Raw genomic sequence first — 22,592 nt, 5'->3', positions numbered from 1 at the left:
CACCAACATTAGAAGAAATAATTCCACTTTTAGGAAATATAACATAACTTTCAGGGCAAAAGAGCAATTGCGCTATGCAGTGTCACATAGCCAGGACCGCTTATTCAATGAGTGAGATTCAGATCAGCAGTTGACAATAACTGAGCGATCAGAATGTATGCTGATGTGCGGTAATTATGCAGAGCAGCAAGTCACAATACTGTGAATAAAAGAAAAATAACTTTTCTGACTCCTTGCAAGTTGGGAAAAGCACAAAATCAGTCACAATCAGGTGGGATGTGTGAGTAAAAACTAATGCTGGAGAAGCGCTTCTGCAGTGAGTTCTAGTTAGATATTTAGCAGCTGGACTCCTATTTTAATGTCAGATTTATTTAAAAAGAAAAAAACCTACAAAACATGTATCATACAACAGTTTAAGGGACTGGGAGTGTAAATCTGAGCACATCCGCTAGAAACACACATTTTAATTACATCCCATAATATTGTATATAGTTTGATTAAGTTGTTTGATTGAGGCATTGTTTGCAATAACCCACCTCACACAAAAACTTGAGTATACATGAGTTGTTTATGAGTATTGCGTCAGTAAACTACATCTTGTCTGGATTTGACTTTTATAGAGTAGACACGGGTCGCTTTTCTTTTGTTAAAGCTCGGTCACAGTTTGTATGCATGTGCTCTGTCATTTTTATGGCTAGTTGCAAACTCCATAGTGTCTTTAAGAGGCTTGTGTGCTCTGTGTCTGGCTGAACCTTATAAATCTGTCTGCTGCACCCCACTTCTTCAGTCAATGCCTCTCTATATCATTACTGTCATTCTCTTTCACAGTTAAACTTCACACTCGGGCTACTTTTTTAGCGTTACACTTTCTGTTTCTCACTAGTTTTTATTTCTTTAAACCTGTCCTAATAACTTCACATGTAGAACAATATTAGTTGACAAAATTGAGAGATTAGAGATGAAAAATTTCACTTTGTCCAAGCAAGCAGTAATACACTAGTCCTTCCTTTGACTGTCTTACGTATAGTGCGGCTCTTTTTGAAATGTGTAGTTAAAACAATATTCTGTTCATTTTGTCCGTTCTTTTCACTGATCTTCGTCCTCCTCCATGCAGATTTCTCTTTTGGACTCACAGGATCCTTTATTCTGCCTCTTGCCCTAGCAACCAGACTGGGACACAGTGGCAGTTGATTGGGTGTGGCTCACTAAATAAAGAGTTGTTGTGTCTGGGATCAGGACATGTTCCCAAACACAACCTTGTCTGTTTGTGGTTGCAGCTGCCTCATATAGTAAGGAGGCAGGTCTGTGAGCCTCCCTTTTAGATCTCCTCTCCTTCCAGGCCCTGGTAGCCCAGGCCCCCCTCGCTCAGACCTGCCGTTTCTCCTAAAGCGGCCAGTTTGTCCTGTAATTGCTAGCCTAGCCCCTCACCTAGGTTGTCTGAAATGTCCAGTTTTTTGTAAACGATTGACAGTTAAGGCTGATGGTGGTTCTATAGTCCACATTATTCAGTCCAGATCAGACAGAGATAATAGTGAACTTCAGATCTGACTCAATCCCTCTCTTGCTCCTTCATAAACACTTTCACTGTGACACTGTGTTCAGATTATGATCAACAAAGCTGTGGGAAGTCATTTCTAGTGGGACTACACACATGCAAAGCACTGCAGAAGATGAGCTGCTGACTTTTTTATGCTTAAGTGACACAATGAAGTGTCACCTGACCTGATATTCAGTCATGAGCAGTTTATTTAATACATTTTTTATTCCTGCTTCACTGAAGGGAGTCGTTACCTATTCACAATCTTTGCTTCCTGTCTAAATGGAAAACAACAGAAACGTTATTCTATGATGCATTTACAAACACTTAAATACATATTACATAATAATTCCTCCTTTATTTACTATAATTTCCATGAAATGTTTGTCATTATGTTATGGTGATCCATGGGGACTCGAGCTTCACTTTTAGGGAGACTTGGCAACACTGACTCTGGCTACACTTGCTCATATTGTAGCTTTGTTGCTTATAATATAACTGTATCATGACACAACACACATGCTGTTGTAGGCTGTGTTACAAGACACAGGTCTTGGCATCTGTGTTGGGAGCAGACAAAGGCTTTCTGTTTCCATTATCTGTGTCCTCATTATTATGATCCCCCCTGTATTAACCACCCGCTAATGAGACTCCAATTAATGGTTGGATTGCTTATTAAAGGCCAGCCATGAGCGGAAGAAGACAATCAATGTGGGAGAGGAAGGTAAGATTGATCAAACAGCAAAAAAAGAAATAAAATAAAGAGTTGGTGTAAACTTGAAAGAGGAGGGAGAGGAGAAGGGTGAGATGGTAAACAATGAAGGGGAAGAAAGAGAGGGAGAACCAACAAAAGGATGGAGGAAGTGTGAGGATTGAGACAGCAAACAGAAGGACAAGGGAGGAAAGGGGGAGAGAAGGGAGGAAAAAGAAAGAAAAGAAATGGCAGAGAGCTGTCAGTGGGCCATCGGAGGGAGTGTGTCGCCTGCTGACATTGTTTCCATGCTGCTCACTTCAAAGGGCTCGGATTATGAAGAGAGCGAGGGGCTTCAGACAATGGGAGGGGAAGAAAATAACATCAAAGTTAGCCGCGCATTTGAATCGGGATAATCCCAAAACAGTTGTTCTGAATGCATGCTGCACCGGATCAGATGTCCCTTTTTTTCCCTCGCCAGCCCCGTTCTGCCGTTTTTAGCCCGAATTTAGCTCCCTCTGTGGCTCTACTGTACTTGTGACTTCTTAAATGTGGGTGTTAACTGCAGGGACCTTTGTATCTCGTAAACCCCTTTTTTTAGAACAAGGGTAGTACAGTTAAGTATGCTCATTATCTGGGCTTTTTTTTTGTATAAGTGACATTTAGGTGGAGGAGTATTTTTGTGTGTGTGGGAGCATATCTTGTGTGTGTGTGTGTGTGTGTGTGTGTGTGTGTGTGTCCATATAGGCATGAGCTACTTGGCGGGGAGACAGGGACACTAGCTTTGCATTGCTGGCCCTTCTCCGTTTGATTGGAAATAGACTAAATATCAAAGTGTATGTTGCAAATGTGACGTGCACAGGCTGTTTATTGCGATGTCCCTGTTCAGATTCGTGAGCAGACACACTAGTGGGGCACCTAGTGGCCTTGCTGTTTTGGCTCTCTGATGTGAAGCTCAGTTAGAGATTTGCTTCATGTTAACATTGAAATAAGTGACTCTTTTTAATGTCAAAGGGCTTCTTGTACTGTTGAACCCAGCTCTGCAGGTTTTAGCCACTTTTAGCTCATTGTTTCGGTTTTCTGGCTCATACATAGACTGTATGGTTGGGAGATTCAGTAATATGCTAGTAGACTAAACGTAAACTCATCCATCCATCCATCAGGAGCAGGAAGTCGCAGTGTCACACATTGGATAGTAAATAAAGAGAAAGCTTTTGTAAATTTCGCTTCCAATGTTTCACCTTACTTCCTGCCTTTGTTTCCCATGAATTATCTCTCATGGAGTTGTAGTCAATTATATTTAGGTTACCGATTATCTCATAACAGTGTGCAAGGCAGGAGTGGGCAGTCTTAATGCATTGGGAGCAGGCCGGTGTGAAAGGACAGTGGAAGGTGAAAGCAAGATGAAAGTGTTGTATTTGCTTTCATCTGTACAGTCTATTCATATCAGGTAAGGGGAATGGGAACCAATATAGAGGAAGCTAGTGTAGCGCGTTGGTACATAGCCAGCGTTTGGGTTGGAGGATTATTCACTTCCTCGTGTCATCTGTTTCCCTACATGTGGTATCTTGGTAAAGTGCGGACGGATTTTGTCTTTGATGAGACACAGGGGTTTGAGGTGAATGTGAAGTTTAATAGTGAGGTTATTGGGATTACTTGAGTACATGGTGTGTGCTTGTGTGGCCATGTGCACCGGCAGTGTTTTTGTCTGTGTGTGTGCAAGGGTGTATGTATGAGTGTGTGCCTGAAATGTGCAGCTGCCAAATCTGACAGAACTCAAACCCACATTAGCCTGCCAAGAGAAAGGTACAAAGACACACACACACACACACACACACACACACACACACAGGCCTTGTCTCCTCTCTCTCACACTATATCTTTCCAACTCTGTATCTTCGAACTCTTTCTGTCTCAAACTCTCTGTCTGTCTCCACACACACATACACTAGCACACATGCTCACCTCACCCTGCCAAAAGGGAGAGGTGGCTGGTGAATAAACAATGGCACTCCGCCCATAGTGTCACCCGCCTGGGCTTTGATCAGCACCGCTGTTCCTGCTCCCCACAGCAGTGCTTCCTGCTTTTCTGCCTGCCGAATGCTGCCATGCGCGCACACATGCACGCACACACACACACTATAAATTAGTGTTCATGTCTCATTCTTATACATGGGCCTACATATACTATCTCTCTCCCATTTTCTCCTCACAAAGTCTTTATCTGTGTCTTTCTGTCCCTCAAACTCACACATGAACAGCTTTGAGTTAGTGTCCTTGTCTCTGCATCTTTCAATACTGTTGCATTTTCTAACAAACACCCACATATGCTCAGTGTTTTCACACAGACATGGATACACACCTTTGATCCAGGCCCATCCAGCAGTAACTTCTAGTTCTAGTCAAAGAGAAGGTCCTGTTATAGCGTCCTCTGGGTGATGTGACAGCAGACACATTACATAATTCAACAGTGACCATTGTCTCGCTCTGTTTGAGGGTGAAAGTGAATGTATGAGATGCACTGTTCTTTGTACACCAGACAGTGAGGGATGTACATTTCTTTGTCAAATTTAGATGGAGTCCATGTGATCTAGGTGCTTTGCTTTTATGCATGCAGACCAGTAACGAGGGACGAGGCTCCTGTGTGCGTACACACACACACACAGCCACACAAACATGCACACATTCAAGGGGGCTAGTTGTAGCAGCTGCAGTTTGTCTGTAGTTCTTTAGTTATATATGCATTAGTTTCTGAGGGGGTTGAAAGGATGACTTTGCCTGTGGGAAGGAATGGCAGCAGTGGATCAAGAACAGGTGTGCTGGATACCCTCTGTTGCAGAGGCAAAGAGCTGCTTCAGTCGATGTGTGTATGCGCGTGTGTGTGTGTGTGTGTGTGTGTGTGTGCGTGTGTTTGTCTCCGCTGTTCGTGTGGCTGTCCACGTCCTTCAACACGTGTCATGTTCAACCTTGAACTGCACATTTGTTTACTGAAGTTTGTTAAGCCATCTGTGTTTCTGTCACTTTCTTTTTTTCTTTGCATGTCGGGATGAATACTCCTCTCACAATTTTCATTTTTATTTAAAGGTGAATTAAGAAGCTCACATGTGCTGGTTGTGCACACTAACTATCCAGTGTGACATGGAGGAGAGACAAAGCAAAAATATTGACCGGTGAAAACATCAAACATTAGCGGGGCAAAGAGATGTATGTACAGTATTTGACTCAGGGTAAACTGGGATTAAGAGGCGACTGAATACTGGACTTTTAAGTGGCGATGAGAAAGAGGATTCCAGTGACTTGCCCATGTTGCTGAGTTTATTCTGAATTTGTAAGTGGACAATTATTTACCAATATATCAGCCCTAAGAAGCTGATGTGTTCATATTGTAAAAGAACTTCTTGTTCTGAGTTAGTTTTGGAGTTTTAAGTTGCTTAATATAGCGTTTGAGGGACCAAAATGCCTTGAACACATAAAACAACCAATCAATAGACATTATCCATCATGTGCTCTCTCTAGCGTGACTACTACTATTTTAGTCTAGTGTCATTTACAAAGTCAGTGTGTTTGCTCAGTTATAGATATGTAGAGATTTTTGTAGAATCCTGGGCACAGTCCTGCCCCTTGTGTGGCTATTGTGTTTTTAAATCTTAAAAGGAGTGAGGAGGCGGTAGTGCTGTCAGTAACGCTGCACGCCAACTTCTAGTTCAGGCCTGTTTTGTCCTTTATATTAGCATTGGTGTCAGCTAGAAATGTCTCATCTTGGATCTGTACATGTATGTGTGAAGGCTCTCTTTTTCACTCTCTGACTCTCTTTATGTATCTACATAAGCACCCATCTGCCTTCATGTCCATGTGTATGTTTGTGTGTGTATGTGCGTGCGTGCGACTCTACATGTGTGCCTGGTGTTGGCTGATTGATGACTTTTCCAGCTGTCGGCAGATTCCCGGCAGTGTTTGATCCACATATCAGAGGAGGTGGAAGTAGGAGAGAGATAACATTCCAGGATGCAACTAGGGAACGTGGGAAGTAGAACAGCTCATAGAGACCATACTCCATTCACGGACAACCAACGGAAATTACTCATTAAACCACAAGCCAAATGCTAAGTACAAAGAAACCATGATGGCCTAATGTCTTGTGCTTCCCTGTTTGAAGAATCCCATGTATAGATGTGTCCAGGCTGTAGGCAGAAGTAGACATACCACCATTACTGTGGTGGTGCCTCACTTGTAAATCCGTGTTTAACACTGTAATGTATGTAAAGGATTTCACTTTTTAAGCACTTTCCAGCAGATCCTGTGGAACCAGTTATATGTTGAAAATATAGTCATCAATGCCATTAAAATAAAGGTTATAATACACAAGACCAGCCGTGAACTGCTTAAGACCAAGCAATCTGCCTACATGGGGCGGATGGTGAGCCACCACCCCACATATCTCTTGCTAGCTTAGTAACTTAATTACTACGTTTTCTGGCCGAAATTCCACTTCCACAATTCCGAGTGTCATGTGTTTCCGATTTTTATTAAATGATGCATTTCCTCTGATTACAATGCAAAGAATCATGTGAAGTTTGATTATTTAAATCAGAAGCCAGCAAATGATTCCTGCGGGGTTTCATTGGCTACTTCACAGTTTCAGCAGTTTCACATTCAGACTATGGAGGTCGGACAGAAGCGGTAATTAGTGTTATATCATAAACAATATCAGACTAGAGACTGACACAGACTACCTTCATCTATCGGATCTGGCGACTGCCAATCGTAATTAACCCAGTGATGGCTTGAGAGCGCAACATATGTTAGACACAGGACTCGTAGTGAAAGCTGTGTGATCACCAGGGGCCAAAAATACTCACACACACAATTTCACAGAAACACAACCCTGACATACTGTTGTAGTCAGTTGCTAAGTGTTACACATTACATGTTACATTCCTTTAATATTGGGACTTAATGAGAGCAGTGAGACTCAATAGTCTATGTAAGAGCAGGCAGAAAACCAAAACAATGAGCTAAAATGCCTCACATCTGCATAGAGTTGCAGAGTTGTCTTCAGCACTACACGTGACTCTTTGGCATTCACAGGTTTTACTTTAACCACGTTTTTTATGTAAATCGCACTTTAATGCAGTCAGCAGTCAACAAGTTAGAAGACTGACTTCAGCTAATTTAGCAAAACACTCTCATCTACATGTATATAGAAACATATTCTTGCCTGCTATAATATTTATAGCAACGTGTGTGGCATCCATAATTGCCTCTCTGTTAAGCTGAACATTCAGTTCTGAATCAAAACAGGGATCCTTGTTTTATTTTTATTTTTTTAAGACATTGCTAAGAGTTTTTAGGCTGCAATTTGTGTTTGCAATTTGTGTTTGCAAGTTTTGCTAAAACTCCATTATATGATGTATTTGATAAACAGAATATATGTATGTAGGCCCACACACAAACACACACACACAGGGCATATGGCGCATATTTCAGAGTTGTTCCCTATTCTCTTTCTACTGTAGCTCACAGCAGCTGAAAGAGACGGAGACGAAAAGATAGAGAACAGTGTGTTCCCCCTGTGGGTATAGCTCGGTTGCAACATGTCTTCATTACCGCGGCAATTGTCTTACTATTTTCATCAGTACCAGGAAAGGCGCCTCCATAACTGTGCCGACATGTGTGCTTATTGCAATAGACGAGATAACTGTTCTATTTGCTGTTCAGGAGAGTTTGCTACCGCCACCATCACAGTATCTTCCCTCCTCTGTTTCAAATCAACTGTGGGAGAAGTGCTGAAAAGCATCAAAGCACTGAAAGCAAGGCAATTCATACCAATATCAGTGATATCTTTCAGAGGGGCTGTCCTGGTCGACTTGCTAAACCACATCTTTTTATTCCTACACACAGACAGACAGACAGCAAAGCAAAAGCAAAAGTTTCACTTCTCTAACACCTCAGGAGGGAGACCTCTCTCCTCCTCCTCCTCCTCCTCCTCCTACAGCTTCTCTCTTACACTGGCTTCTTTACCTTTCCCACAACCCTTTGATAAAAGTGCAGATAAAAGAGAGTCTGTGCTCATCTCTCTGGCCATCCACCTCTCCTTGAGGTTAGCACCTCCTTTATTATTTACTATTAGATCAGTAGACGTACATACACACACCGCCTTGTTCCACTAAAGCTGGTGTGTGTGTGTGTGTGTGTGTGTGTGTGGGCGCAGTCCACATACTGTGTCTTTGCTTATGTATGTCTGTGTGCTTTGTGCCCCTTGTGTGTGTATCTGTTCTTACCCTTTTGCTTGTCTGTGTGTGTGTGTGTGTGTGTGCGTGTGTGTGTGTGTGTGTGTGTGTGTGTGTGTGTGTGTGTGTGTGTGTGTGTGTGTGTGTGTGTGTGTGTGTGTGTGTGTGTGTGTGTGTCCTTGGCTGGAGGCGGTGCAGTGTGAGGTTTTTGCTGCTGTCTGAAGTCGTCCAGCCTCAGTGTCATTAGAGGATCTCTTTAATCCAGACTTTGGGAGAAACTTCTGACAGCACGCTGCAAATAGAAGGCCCTGCCGCACATGAAGAGCAGCTCGGCTCCTAACAAAACACCAAGTTTAAAGAGGCCCCTGGCCTTTTTTCCTCCTCCCACTATTCCCTCCCTTCTTTCTTCTTTGCTTTTTTTCCTGCCCTCTGTTGCTTTTACTTCACCCTAGGGAAACATGCTTGCCTTATCTGCGCAGGGGGACCACCCAGGAAAGATGACTCAGGCATTGGTGTGTGTGTGTGTGTGTGTGTGTGTGTGTGTGTGTGTGTGTGTGTGTGTGTGTGTGTGTGTGTGTGTGTGTGTGTGTGTGTGTGTGTGTGCGCGCGCCTGTGTGCGCGCCTGTGTGTGCACCTGTGTGTGTATGTTTGTGTGCATACAACACTGGAATTGCACACTCATTTGACTGAGTGTAGCACTCACATTTTTAGAACTTTTGCTGTTAATATTAATGCATGCCTATACCTGCATGGATCGCTCTGAGCGGTGTGTTTGTTGGTGCTTGTGTGCGTGTGTGCCTCGCTAATCCTTTGAGCCAAAGTCTGGAATGAAAGGCACAGGCACATTGCTGATGGAGAGGTGAGAGAGGCCTTCAAGCTCCTGACTGAGGGACTATGCAGCAGAGGTACACCACTGCCCTCGTCTCTCCACTCCAGCCACGTGTTTCTCTCCTTCATGTCCCCCCCCCCTTCCTCAGCATCATCTCTCATTCTCACCTGTCTGAACTCTCGTCTTTTTTTTTCTCTCTTCCTGATATCGTCACATTTCCGTCTTATCTTCCTTTGCTTTGTGCTTTTTTTCACCTTTCTGCTTCATTCTTCTCCGCTCCTTCCTTCCACACCCCCCTCCCTCCACCTCGACCTAAGGAAATCTGATTTCCCCCTCTTCCTGGCCTGTTCACAATGATCCCACTCAGCGTGGCTGATAAAGACCATATCGCCTTGAGCATCTGGAGACACTTAAGCAGGATCTACACAGGGTCATTCACACACTTTGACAAACTAAATACTATAGAAACAACCAGCATCTTGTGTGTTGAGTGTTTATGTGCATGCCTGCAATACATGCATGTGTATGTAAAGTACATATTTTAGACAGACAGGAAATTAAGTACAGCACTTGGGTGTCTTCAGACTTTATTATGTGTCCTCTCTCATATTTACCCATAAACAACTGCTATTATTAGCCATATAGATTTGCAAATCCATTGTCACTTGAGATGTTTGCCCCGCAGGATAGCACTGTATTAAAGTCTAAGTCAGACACTGGTGTTCAGACTGCATCAGGGCAGCTGTGCAGGTGTTCGCAGGTGTCCACATTGTCCACTTCATTGTTTTGTTTTGTTTTCTGTAGTCTTCTTCTTGAATGAGTGTGATATCTGTTGCTCTATGCCTAAACACAGCCCTCAGTGCTGTGTAATACAACCATCATGTCTGACAGTGACAGCGACTAAATATTTCCGAGGCTCTTGGAAGGCTCTCTGACGCACAAAGCTCTTTCATTCATCAGCAGAATCATCCCATTTGATTCTATTAATGAAGTGACAACTGTTGAACTTCTACCCTCAGAGTTGTTTGAGCACATCAGATACAGAACCCACATGAAAGAGACGAACACGTCACCAGTGAGGCCCACTAGTCAGCCCAGACTTCCCAGAAGACCTGGTCCAGAAATGCTGTGTCACAGTGCGGGGAATCAGAAGTGGGTTTAGAACGGGGGGGGGGGGGGGTAGTTTGTCAGGGTCTCTCATATTCTTTGTTAACCGTACTGCTGCCTAAAAGGATAGATGTAGGTGAGGTTAGGGTCACAGAGGGGAAATGTTGGAGGAAGGAAGGGTAAGATCCGCGACTCTGTATGTGCGTGCAAGCACCTAATAAATAGTCCACTGACATACAACAAGAAATACATGTATACATACAGTAGTTTGGTGTGCTCTAAAATAAACTGCTCATTCAGTTATACTCATATTGCCTGACATCTGAAATTGGTCTCAGAAGACAGAAGACACATTCTGTGACACTTGCTATTCTTTGACCTTCGATCAGGAAAAACTCCAAAAGAAAAAGGTAGAAACCCTCCCACTCACATGCCTCGGTCACTGCAATCAGAAAAAACGTGTGGAAAAATGTCAATGTCAACTCCACTAAAAATGCTTTTCTAGTGTCGTTGAGCCTTTTGATTCACCAATAAACAAAATGAAATGATGAAATCGGAGGCAAGGGGTTGCACTGGATGGAGATGTGGGCTGTGATGGGATCGTGACTGGCTAAGAAATACCCTGATTAATAGGATCAACACGCTGGAAACCAGCTGCCTTTCATGCGGCAGAGCTAAAACTGACCTCAACATGCTCCAGAATCGTAATAGTCTAATAATGCGGCTTGATCTAGGGGCCTAAATTAGCCACTGTACATTATAACTTTACTTGCATTGATGCAGTTCAAGTACGTGTTCACTCTGTGGTGCAGTCTTGATGTTTCAGATTATTAAAAGAAAATTATTGCATGTCAAAAAATAACTTTCAGCTACTGTGAGATTATTTGTATCTGATAACAAAGGTTTCAACTGTTATTTTTTGTCTTGCACCTTCCCTCCTTCCTTTTTTAGTCAGTCATCATATCGTCAGAAAGTTGCTACCCAGAAGTTCAACCTGGCCCTGAAGCCTTACAGTCTGCGTGTGATTTATGTCAGCGTAGTGGGTTGTAGATCAGGCTGGTCATGCCTATCACCTGGACTGTGTTTCCCTCAGCTCTGAGAATCGACGAGGCAACACCTGGCCCGCTCACTCAACTCCACTGGGGAGAGGCGCTGAGGATATTGATGCTAGCCAGGGCTCCATACACTTGTTGGAGGGTGTGTGTGTGTCTGTGTGTGTGTGTGTGTGTAAAAGTGTGTGTAAGTGTAAATGCATGTCTGTACTTTTATGTTAAGGGGTGTGTGCGTGCACAGATCACTCTCTCTGCTTTTCATGCAGACTAATCAAAGATGAAGTGTCCACATGTGCACTCAAAACATCTGGTTCTACGTCGAATGCAGGAACTGCGCCTTTCTTTCCACTGCTATCACTTACAGGCAGAGAGGGGGAAATGCCCTACACACACACACACACACACACACACACACACACACACACACACACGTACATATACAGTGAATTTTCTTTCTTTCTTTTTTTCTTGCCTGAATCTTACAAAGCAAAATAGATTAAATTCTTTATTGGCGCCCCATGAAAACATTTGATCAACTCAAGTATTGGAGTACATGTGAGAGGGGCTCTTATCCACTAAATGATACAGTATATCTCTCTTATTCAAGTCAAGGCAATTTTATTCACATAGCCCAGTATCACAAATCACAATTTGCCTCTGGGGGCTTTACAATCTGTTCAGCATACGACACCCTCTGTCTTTAGACCCTCGATTTAAATGAGGAAAAACTCCTCCAAAAAAAAACTTTTAACAGAGAAAAAATGGAAGAAATCAGCAACAGAGGAGGGATCCCTCTCCCAGGACGGACAGGCATGCAATAGATGTTGTGAGAAATTCATAGTATATACAATTATGATGAGAAAATGTAGATCGTAAAGCGGATGGATGAAGAGGATGGATCCAGGAGGACTCTTATTACCTCCAAAGAAATAATTATCCTTGAAGGAATGCGACTTTACGAAAGCCTAGAAAGATTGCTAATTCCCTGAGTGAGCAAGTCTCTCTTTTTCTTTCTCTTTCTGCCCCTGTCTAGAAATGAGTTTGGGTTTAATGAGGCCAGCTTGCCGGTAATTACTGTCATGACTTTATTATTAGCCTTTTAACACGCAAAGACTAATCACAGGCTGCATCTCTCCTCACTGTCCCCCTGTCCTTCCTTCTGTCTACCTTTCGATATCTTCTCTCATTGGCTCTGTCCGCCTTGATCGCTCTTGTTTTCTCTTTGGAGCAGCCTCTCATTCAGATTCGGCATGTGTCTCTCTGCTCAAATGTAACTGTAGATTAGAGTACATTACTGTGCGTCAGTTACACATTATACCACCAAGATGTCGAGATGCTTTTTCCTTTTTCCGTCCGCCGGCCGACAACACTGACTGTCTCTCCCTCCCTCCAGGCTCTGCAGGAAAAGGTGGAAAGTCTACAGAGGCAGCTGCACTGCTCAGAGAAGAAGCTGCTTGGCAAAGAGCTGGAGACTGAAGAGAAGGTAATACACTCTCTCCTCTCCATCTCTCTCTGTCTCTTTTTCATGCTCGTCAGGCGTGTACAAGAGAGGCAGGCTGTCTCTTACTCAAACTCGTTTGCTCCTCACCATTACTGTTGCATCACTCTCGCTGCCCACCATTAATTTCTTTCAACCCGCTGCCCTCAGCCTTTTCGTCACTCTTCTTTTTGCTTCTTGCCACTCCTGTTTGACTGCTTCTTATTAATCATACAATTTTGGGTTCTTTAATCCCTTTACTGACCCCTTCCACACCCATCTCAGCTCCCCATCACCTGATGTCCCTTGCCCCTCACCCCTCAGTTGCCATCCTTACTAGACCCTCCAGGGGGCCACAAAAGACAAAAAAAAATGGCTTTTTCCCCTCTTTTCTGCCCTCCCCACATCACTCTACCATCTCTCATTCTCCTGTTCAGAGCCAGAGATATGCCCCCTCGCACATTTCCCAAATTCCTTGAGATTTGGCTTCAAGAGCCAGCGCCTAGGGCCAGGAATGCCACCACTGCCTGTGTTCAGAGGGAAGCCTCTGTGTGCACACACACACTCCCCATGGCTCTCCAGAATGCCCTGTAATCAGGCTCTGTTTTGACCTTGACACACACAGAGAAGAAAGCAATAATGACTACGCTCACACAGGAGGCAGTCCTTTGTACGCTGGTATGTACACCAAAGGCATTCATTCTCTTGTGTCCCCTCTGATCCGCCCACTGACCCTTGTACACACTTCACACACTCGTCACACACCTCAGTGTCTGGCCGTTATAGGAAGGGGTCAGTGGTTTTTAGGAGCCATTGGACTGACCCAGTCCCAGAGGCGCTGCACGTTGTTTCCTATAACTTAGGAGGAGTTGACACCTGAACCTGAAGGGTTTGGTCACTCTTTTTTTTAGCTTTTCATTTATGAGTTTGATGTTATTTATTTGTGTGATCCATCATTGAAGACACAATCAATTGATTTATTGGTGAAACGTTTTCCCAAAGATGTGCAAAATCCCTTGACTTGATTAAATGCTAAGAATACATCGCTGTATGTTTCTAAAGTAAGAGAGAAGTAAATCTTTTTCAAGATCATTTTCAGCATCTCACACTTTCCCTCAGAGAGAGTGTGTGTCTGTGTTAGCAGTGAAAGTGTTTAATACTCTAGAGCATCAAGCCATGAAGTATAGTTCAGGTAGATGAGGTTCAATCAAATGTTGGTCCACTGCGTTGGGGATCACACATAGTCTGTTCCACAGTGCAAAGTTTCAAGACATTTATTTTTATTAATGTGACTTCATTTTTATTATTTATGCCTTTATTAAGCACATTAAAACACTCAAAACCCACTTATTGCTTGTGGTCTATCGAGCTCAGTCTATGGTTGAAATGTTTTGATACTGGCGCCAGTAAGAAACACGGATTTTGGTACTGATACCAAAAATGCTGCGCTTTGCTATAAAATGAGCAACATCATGATTTAAATCAGGCAATATGTTGAAGCACAGAACGAGTAAACAAGACTAAGAATCTGACTCAGCATTTGGTACCAATTTTAGGTTATTGAGTTCTTGATTCTCTGCCACAAACACAGTTCACTAATTTATGGCAGATTGTTTCGCTATCTCAAAGTTGGCAGCAAAGACGCAAACAGGAAGTGTGCCATAGTCGATTAAGAATGAAGGAATCTCCGTGCATCGGCCAACTCGGAGCTGAAACCGATGCCTCAACAGACCAGAATGATCACATCTGAAGCACACGGTTATAATAAGAGCTTTTTAATGGGGTGCAGCAACTAATGTTTTGACATGAAGCATGTCTTCGTCAGAGTAAGAAGAGGCAGTGGCAGTGTAGACAATAGCTGTCGCTCATAGGATGGGCAGGTTCTTGGCATTACTTATCTCTAGCTTATGCCATGTTGTCATAGCATTTATAAATAGACATCACAAGAATCATCAAATGTCCTAGAAAACAACGTTGAAATATCATAGATTCATTCATCTCCTCCTGCCATTGAACCTTTACTCTCTCACATTGTCACTGTTCTTTGGTTGAGACCAGCAGGTTTACAGTGTCTTGCGCAGAGCTAAACATATGCGTGTTTGGCAGCGAGTCACAGTTCTGCTCCCTGCGTGGGGAGAGAGACTGTCTTAATCATATTAACTCCTGCCTCCTACCCTGCTCTCACCTAAGGTCAGGTGCGTGTGTTGGTGTCAGTAGGAAAACAGCCCTTCTGCTGCATGTTTTTGATTGGTTTGTGAGTGTGACTGTTTGCATTAGTGGACATCACGTGTGCACCTCGGTTCATGTGTGCATTATTTTTTTGCGTGTGATAATAAAATCTCCTCTCTCTCTCTCCTCACACTGATATTGCCCTAGTTTATCTGCCAAGACTTGTCTTTGTAATCCGATCCCTCACATGCAAAAACAGCCTTTCTGCCCAGACTTCACACAGATGTTGCTTGCCTTCCACTTGCAGGGCCCTCGCAGGCTCCCCCACTCTAAAATGGCGGATCAGCAGCTCACTGTGTGGTTCAATTCTCCTTGAAGAGAGGAGCAGAAGAAGAAGAGTACAGCTCTTTGTATAAATACATAATGATACAGTGGGCACGGTGATCTGTACAAGTTTCAGAGATGTGTTCTCCTGCAACATGGGAACTTGATAAAATAAAAAATAAATAATTCCTGTAGTTGTTTTCACTATTGATGCAGACATCAAAATGCAGAGGAGTTGAACTTGAGTTCTGTAGGCTCAGTCGTTTTCCTGGCTGCATTACATCAGCAGCTACAATTCATCCCATAGTTCTAACAACTGCACTAAGATCTGTAGCCACTTCTAATCTCCTCCTGCCTTTTTCCTTTTTTTTTCCACTTTTGTGAAGCGGTTTCTTTTTCCCCTCTTGCAGAAAAGCGTTTTTGAATTCAAATCGCTCCTTGGTGAACTCTCTCAGTGCCAACTCAGTGGATGTGGAGGTGCAAACTTTGTGAGTGGCGTCATTTTTGATGTACCCTCTTGTTCCTGACAAGGTTTTTGTCACTTTGGAACAAGGGGGTATATCAAAAATGTCTTTCCAGCAGCTACTCATCCCCCCAACCCGTCCCACGCAAGCCTGTACACACACACACACCCCAACTTCATTAGCATACATCAAGCTTCCCAACGATGTGACAAACTTCATTTGAACGTTGAAAGTGTTGAGGGCTTGTTCCTTTCTGCTGGCAGCTGTCAAAAACCACGCCATGTGACAGTACCAAACGCAAGGGAAAGTCAAAACCACAATCTAAAGACTATATATAGATGAAATGTTGTCATTTTAAGATGACTGGGAGGGGAAAACGACTGCCGCTCCTCGCAGTCTTCAAAACTAGAGGATCACGCTTCATCAGGAACAAACAAAATCTCATTTTAAAAAGAGATGTGGAGATGAAACCTGATTTTTCTCCAGAAAGTCCCCTTTCATTGCTTTGGGAAATAGTGCCACATTTTCTCCCCCCTCCCCCTGTGTTTCCCTTCCTCTCTTTTCTTTCCTGCTCGCTCTCATCTGGAGTCCGTCAGTGACCAAAACCTCACGGATGGTTTGATCAGCAGTATTGTTCAAAGGCACCTGATATCTGTCCTAATGGTGAGGAGGCTTTTTCTCAGATGCCGTCACGTGCCTCCTGCCACCTGTCAGAAAAACAAACATGCCTTTGCTGTAAAAAGATGTTGAAAGAGGAGAAAAATGTGTGTCTGCGTAAAAGAAAAATAGAGATGTGAGAGGAGGAGAGGAGTTTGAGAGATGCTCCTGTTTTGAATTTTAACGCCATTGAGAGACACAGTGAAGTCAGAAATTTGAATTGGTACTTTTAGCTGTCCTTGTCTGCTTTTGTCTCTATCTGTTATCCTGGCATACGTTTCCACAACAGAGATGTTGTTGTAAGAAAGGCTGCTGCTTCCACCCACACACACTGCATAGTAAACTATGGCTAAGCTTTAGTTAGACATGCTTTGTTCCACTTAGTAGTGAAAGGTGTATATATTTATGCAAATGCACATGCAGTATGTATATGATGCAAAAGCAATGCTTATTTTATGATGAGAACAATACAACCGTCAAAAATTCAGTGCAGTTGACCACGAAGTCGTTAGGATCACATAATACATCAGTTCTAGTTTGGACCGTCGTTGTTACTGAAGCGAACATTCATGGCTTGTCTAGTTTGATCAGCCTTACGACCGTATGTACAGTAGCCAGTCGTCCCCTTGGCTCTCTGTGAGTCCCGGTGAATACGCCGTTGTAGCCTTGCCCATTCTAATGTATGGGAAAGAAAAATGGAGACAGCATCGCCACAAAGGAGCTTGTAATTTAGGCAGAGCGGATCTCTCATTGCTGCGGTGACTGCACCATACATGAACCAAGAATGCAAAACTAAGGAGCGTGGCTTCTGAAGAATCTAGACTTATATTCAGAGTGGTTGGTAAGGGATGTGTTTATTCAACCATTGTTTATTGCTTCGGTCTGAGGTAGTGGAGTGTGTTTTGTCTTGGCTTGCCATTTTGTTATGACTACCGAAGCTGCTATAGATAGATAGACTTTTTGAAAATCCGCACTCCCGTAGCTTCAGCTGATTTTTTAACTCCTGGACATTCAAATTAAAGCTTCTGAAAGTAGTCACTCTCAAATTATCCTCAACTTCATTCTCACACAGAGAGAAAAACACATATTCCTGTAAACTGATGGACTCTCGACCCAATATTATTGTCCCGACACTTCAAAATGAACAGGGCAGAGGGAGCCTGAAAATTTGGCAAAGTTGTGGCAGACTAATCTACTGCACACTGTGCCGAGACAAAGTGAGCTGCTTCATGTTGGGATCATTTATACTGGAGGTTGCTTTGAAGTGCTTCCCAATTGCCTTTCATTGTGCCCAGGAAGATTAATTAGCCAAAGCCAGAACAATCAGTTAAATCCACAACAGGAAAATTATTTTAGGAAAACCAATCTTTTTCCCTCCCCCTCACCTCATTCACGCTCGCTTCACTTGAAAGACCGGACTGATGAGAGGGGAAGGTGGGGGAGCGTGGGGATATTCTTAAAGTTAGCCGGACTTTGGCTCTGTCAAAGACATTATGGTCGGTTGAAATGCTCAGACTCTCCCCTGGTTACACCTTGAAATATGTGGGTGAAAACTGTTGCTTTTCACAGCCCCCGTTGATTCCTCGAGCTCTGTTAAACTATTCATCAAGCTCCGAATTAATTGATTCAGCAACTCTTTTCAAAATGCTGTAAATGCTTTTACAGTTCTGTAAAAGCTCTGTGTTTGTGCATGCATGTGTGTGTGTGTCTGTATGTGTGTGTGTGCGTCCATTCATGTGTGCTTGTGGGTTAAAGGGGGGGTTGCGCTCACCAAACCCTTTTCAACTTCTATAATCAGACTCTGGTTTAGTGGAGTGTAATTTAGCCCCAGACAGACTTCCTCCAGTCCTCCCCAGTGGAGCTAGCTAGCTAGCAAGCTATTGAGCTGCTGCTGCGTTTGATGTGTCCTGCCCTCCACCACGGCCCTGTCCTCTTCCAAACCCAGCTGTGTAACAGGCCCCATAAATGCATTGTGTCAGATCTGGCTGTAGTCATCAGCAGCCAGTAGGGGGTGTTGTGCAGAGCGAGGCATGCCAGTCTGCGGACCCCCTGTGGAGATGAGAAGGAGCTGTGAAGAGCGAGGGAATACTCTGAGCCATGAATAAAGAGGGGATACCCACTGTCTGTGTGTGTGTGTGTGTGTGTGTGTGTGTGTGTGTGTGTGTGTGTGTGTGTGTGTGTGTGTGTGTGTCTGTGTCTGTGTCTGTGTGTCTGTGTGTGTGTGTGTGTGTGTGTATCCACCAAGGGAGCTGTTCACTTGGGCACCGTGTCTGGAAGTGCACACTGTACAACTGTGTATGTTAATGGACAGCAGAAGCACTTATTCAACATTGATTTTAATTGATTAATATTATCCATTTGTTTGATGATAACCCTCTTTCTCATTGTTGTTTAATGGTGTCAAAGTCAAGAAAAACTGTGTTTGTGTGTGTGCATGGATAATGCATATGTATTAATGATGGTTGAATAGCTAGTGTGGATTTATTTATCATTTATTTGTTCAAGTGTTTCTTCAAAGTTAACTGACACTGTTTGGCCGTCTGTCTCTGTCTTCTCAGGTGACTGTGGTGCGTCAGGAGTACGAGGAGAAGATCAAAGGTTTGATGCCAGCAGAGCTCAGACAGGAACTGGAGGACACCATCACCTCTCTGAAAGCTCAGGTGAGAGCTGACTGTTTGCCAGGTACAGATCAGATACAGGCAGGACTAGAACAAACATGCTGACACATTCAGTCAGGTGACTTTAGTTTCAAGAATGTTAAAAATTTGTCTCTGGGCTCTGGTTCTCATTTTCAACCTACATAATATTCCTCCTGTCTTTTTCTCTTTCATTAATCCAAACCTTTTTAAAAACATCCTCTACATTTCTATATCCCTCCACAGTAAACACTGACCATTTACTGTATATACCGCATACACATATTTCCCAAATTTCTCTTATTTTTCTAATTTTCTTTTTTGTAAAGTTGTTTAATGAAACCACAGGATATAAGAAACCTTGCAAGTCTTAAGTGGACATGTATAAGGCCACATTCAGGACGACCCTCCATGTGCACTCACGCTAATGAAACCAGTTCTGATTTCATGAAATTAATCTTGATTAAAGACCAGACTGCTACAACTTGTATGATACATTAGACTAGAACTAAGGGGCAGTGGGGTGAAGTCATGAGTGTGCAAACCACCTAAGGCCAATAGTCCTGGACATTATGCTGTGTATTGGACAGTTTGTGGCCATGTTTTAATGTTCTGTATCCTCAGTGTTTTTTAAAGTGGATGTTATGTCCTTTTGTCTTTCACTGTCCTTTACTATTAATCAATCAAAACTTTCAGAAACATTACCCAAACTTTCTGTATGAACATGCATGTGAGAGTTATTTGTTTGGATGATATCGAAGATGGGTTTGGTGTGGTTTTTGGTGTAGCACTTGATCACAGACATTGCTGTTGCTTTGGACCCTGCCAATACACTTTATAACCTCAATCTCTCCATCAGATCACGCAATCACCCCTCGCGTTGTTCATCTGAGCCGTGTCTCTTACTAATATGATTGGGCCCACGTTAGACACTGAATCATTTCATTTTCTCAGCTTTTACACTGAAAACAAAACAGGGTTTTTTCTCTAATGATGATAGGACCAGGCAGTACGTAAGTTTTTGTGAAAGGGGCTCATCATAAACCCCTGCCTTGTTCAAATAGGCCTACCAAGATCCCATTTCAGTGCGCAGACCACAGCTCTGTGATCGGATATGTTTGTAAGATGTAATTCGTGACCAAAGCGGCCTCTCCTCTCATTGACGATGTCTTGGGTTTTGCACATTAAAGTGCATTATTTTTACATAGTGAAAAAAAAAGGTGGGGAGAGTTTTTCGTGTCTCTGGAGGCATTCGACCACATTTCGGCGGGGTTTTGCATATACTTCACCACTATGAAGTGCCAAATGAAATGCTAGATCTTTCCTGAGGTCTCCCCCACAGAAAGGAATGTACCCTCGGCTCCAGTACGGTAGTCCCAGAACAATACAGATTCTTTGGGAGCCTTGATTATTCTGCCAGGCTGTAGAGGCCGTGTAAATGTAGATGGGGTTTATTTTCACTTCAGCCAAAGACACTTCATAAATAAACTCACACTTTGTAGCCAAACAAAAGAGCAGCGCTGCCTCCTCTCGCAGCGTCCTAACCTCAACTAACCTGGCTCATAATCTCCCCTCTGTCCCTATGTGCCTTCACCCCTCTGCCCTAATCTCCTGACCCCCAACCCCTGCTGTCCTGACCCCTGGACTCAACAACCAAGCCTTTCTTCCACTCTCCCCTACTTAGCTAACCCCCTCCACCCAGAAGCACAATTGACCCAAAGCCCATCATACCTTCTCCGCTTCCAGTTTCTGTATTCTGATGAACAGGTTTCCTACTTCCCTCATTCTGATTACACAACTAATCAGAGTGAGAGCATATTTAAAGATTACTCTGTGCCAAATGTTGCATTGTCTATCTGTGTTGCAGGTTAACTTCCTTCACAAGAGAGCCTCTTTGCTACAGGAAGACCTGGATGCCTGCCGCAGCAGGAGGTTAGCATGATTGTTTAGATTGTATAGAAGCGTGTGTGCATATGTGCCTGTACATAGTTCATGTGGAGGTTTGTGCCTCTGTACAGTACAATACATGTGTGTATGTGCCTTTTATTTTTACCCCAGTGTACTTCAGGTAGTGAGTATAGTAACGCACTATTAACGGTGCAGGTACATTAGATGAAGTATTTGACTCTGACAGCTTCCAGTCCTGAGGGCTTTCATTTGCCTCCCATCCATCATACTGTAAGAGCCATTTATGTCTTTATGAAAAGCATCTATACATAAGCAGTGATAAGAGGCCTCGTCAAACGACGCTGCCGCTCACATCTCTGCAAACATCTCTCAGGACTGTCAGTCACGCACATCACAGTAAATAACCAGTTATTTCACCGTACTCCACCTCTCAACTTAAAGTGACAGAGACTTTGAGAATCTCAAAGGAACAGTTAGTTTAGAGTTAGTTTAAATTTGTTTCCATGATTCTTAAGTATATTAAATGTATTATAATGTTGGTTTAACGCTGGAGTAACTCTTCCTGTACAGGTAACCATGGGAGAACCACAGCCTGACCCTACGACGGGATATGAAGGATAAGACATCCAATCAGATGTGAGCATTTTTGACTGTTACAAGTATTTCACACACCTGTCACGCCACTGGACCAGTCATCTTTTAGTTTGATGTGCTGTTGTCTGTCATGGCTTTATTAACGTATGAACTATTAATTCGTTGTCAGATTTTAGTTTTGTCTTGTTAAAATATATATTTTTATGTTCGCAAATGGTTACATTGTTCAATTCTACGTTTTCTGATATCATCAACTTGATATTATTGTTATCTGAGAGATATTTGATATCAATTGTCATATTTTCCCGAAATCCATCATTTTTAATAAAATACTTTTCATCACTTTCTGTTGTCATGCTATTTATTTTCCATTCTGTGTATGTTTTTCATCTTCTTCAAATACCTCATAATTAATCCCTCAATTAGGGGAAGTCAAGCTGTTGCCCTTGTTTTTATATGACCACAACATGCATGTTAACCAAGATTAGCTCTGTAACTTTGCACTAAAGTCAAAGACCTTGAATTCCCATCTCCCCCATCACTATTTAGCGTCGCCTTTCTGCTCAAGCCCCCATTTGAACTGTAAAGAGTAGTTGGGGGTTTGTGGTTGGTTCAGATAAAGAGCGCTGCAAGCCGATTGTTTGAACCTCAGGCCAAACGCTACAGTCCTTGGACTCACTGTTTCTGCCTCCGCCACCACTTTGTGTTTTACCAACGGCTCCACTCAAACCCAAGCTGAATGGCCCAGACATGAAATGGCTGCCATGTCTCCAAGTCTCCTCCAATGTCTCCAGAGTGTGGAGGTTTTATGAAGATAATAACATTTGGTGGACCAAGGATGGGCTCCATAACGAGCCCCCATCCACTGGTATTTTGTGTCTCTGGTAGGTGAGGAATGCATTGGCTTGAATACTGAT

General features: G+C 43.1%; 1 protein-coding gene across 1 annotated transcript in view; it reads left to right on the top strand.

Moving 5' to 3' along the window:
* cep112 (centrosomal protein 112) overlaps nucleotides 1-21,834 on the top strand; it is a 95,326-nt gene extending 73,492 nt beyond the window's left edge. Inside the window, exons 24-27 of the mRNA XM_070923355.1 lie at nucleotides 12,840-12,929; nucleotides 19,096-19,197; nucleotides 21,041-21,105; nucleotides 21,652-21,834. Coding sequence (XP_070779456.1) covers nucleotides 12,840-12,929; nucleotides 19,096-19,197; nucleotides 21,041-21,105; nucleotides 21,652-21,655 — 261 coding nt within the window. The 3' untranslated portion in view covers nucleotides 21,656-21,834. The remainder of the gene's footprint in view (nucleotides 1-12,839; nucleotides 12,930-19,095; nucleotides 19,198-21,040; nucleotides 21,106-21,651) is intronic.
* Nucleotides 21,835-22,592: the final 758 nt, after the last annotated feature.

This window comes from Enoplosus armatus, chromosome 17 (genome assembly GCF_043641665.1).
Source record: "Enoplosus armatus isolate fEnoArm2 chromosome 17, fEnoArm2.hap1, whole genome shotgun sequence".
NCBI classification, from domain to species: Eukaryota; Metazoa; Chordata; class Actinopteri; order Centrarchiformes; family Enoplosidae; genus Enoplosus; species Enoplosus armatus.
Note: the sequence above shows the minus strand (reverse complement) of the source record. Positions and strands in the feature narration are given on the sequence as shown.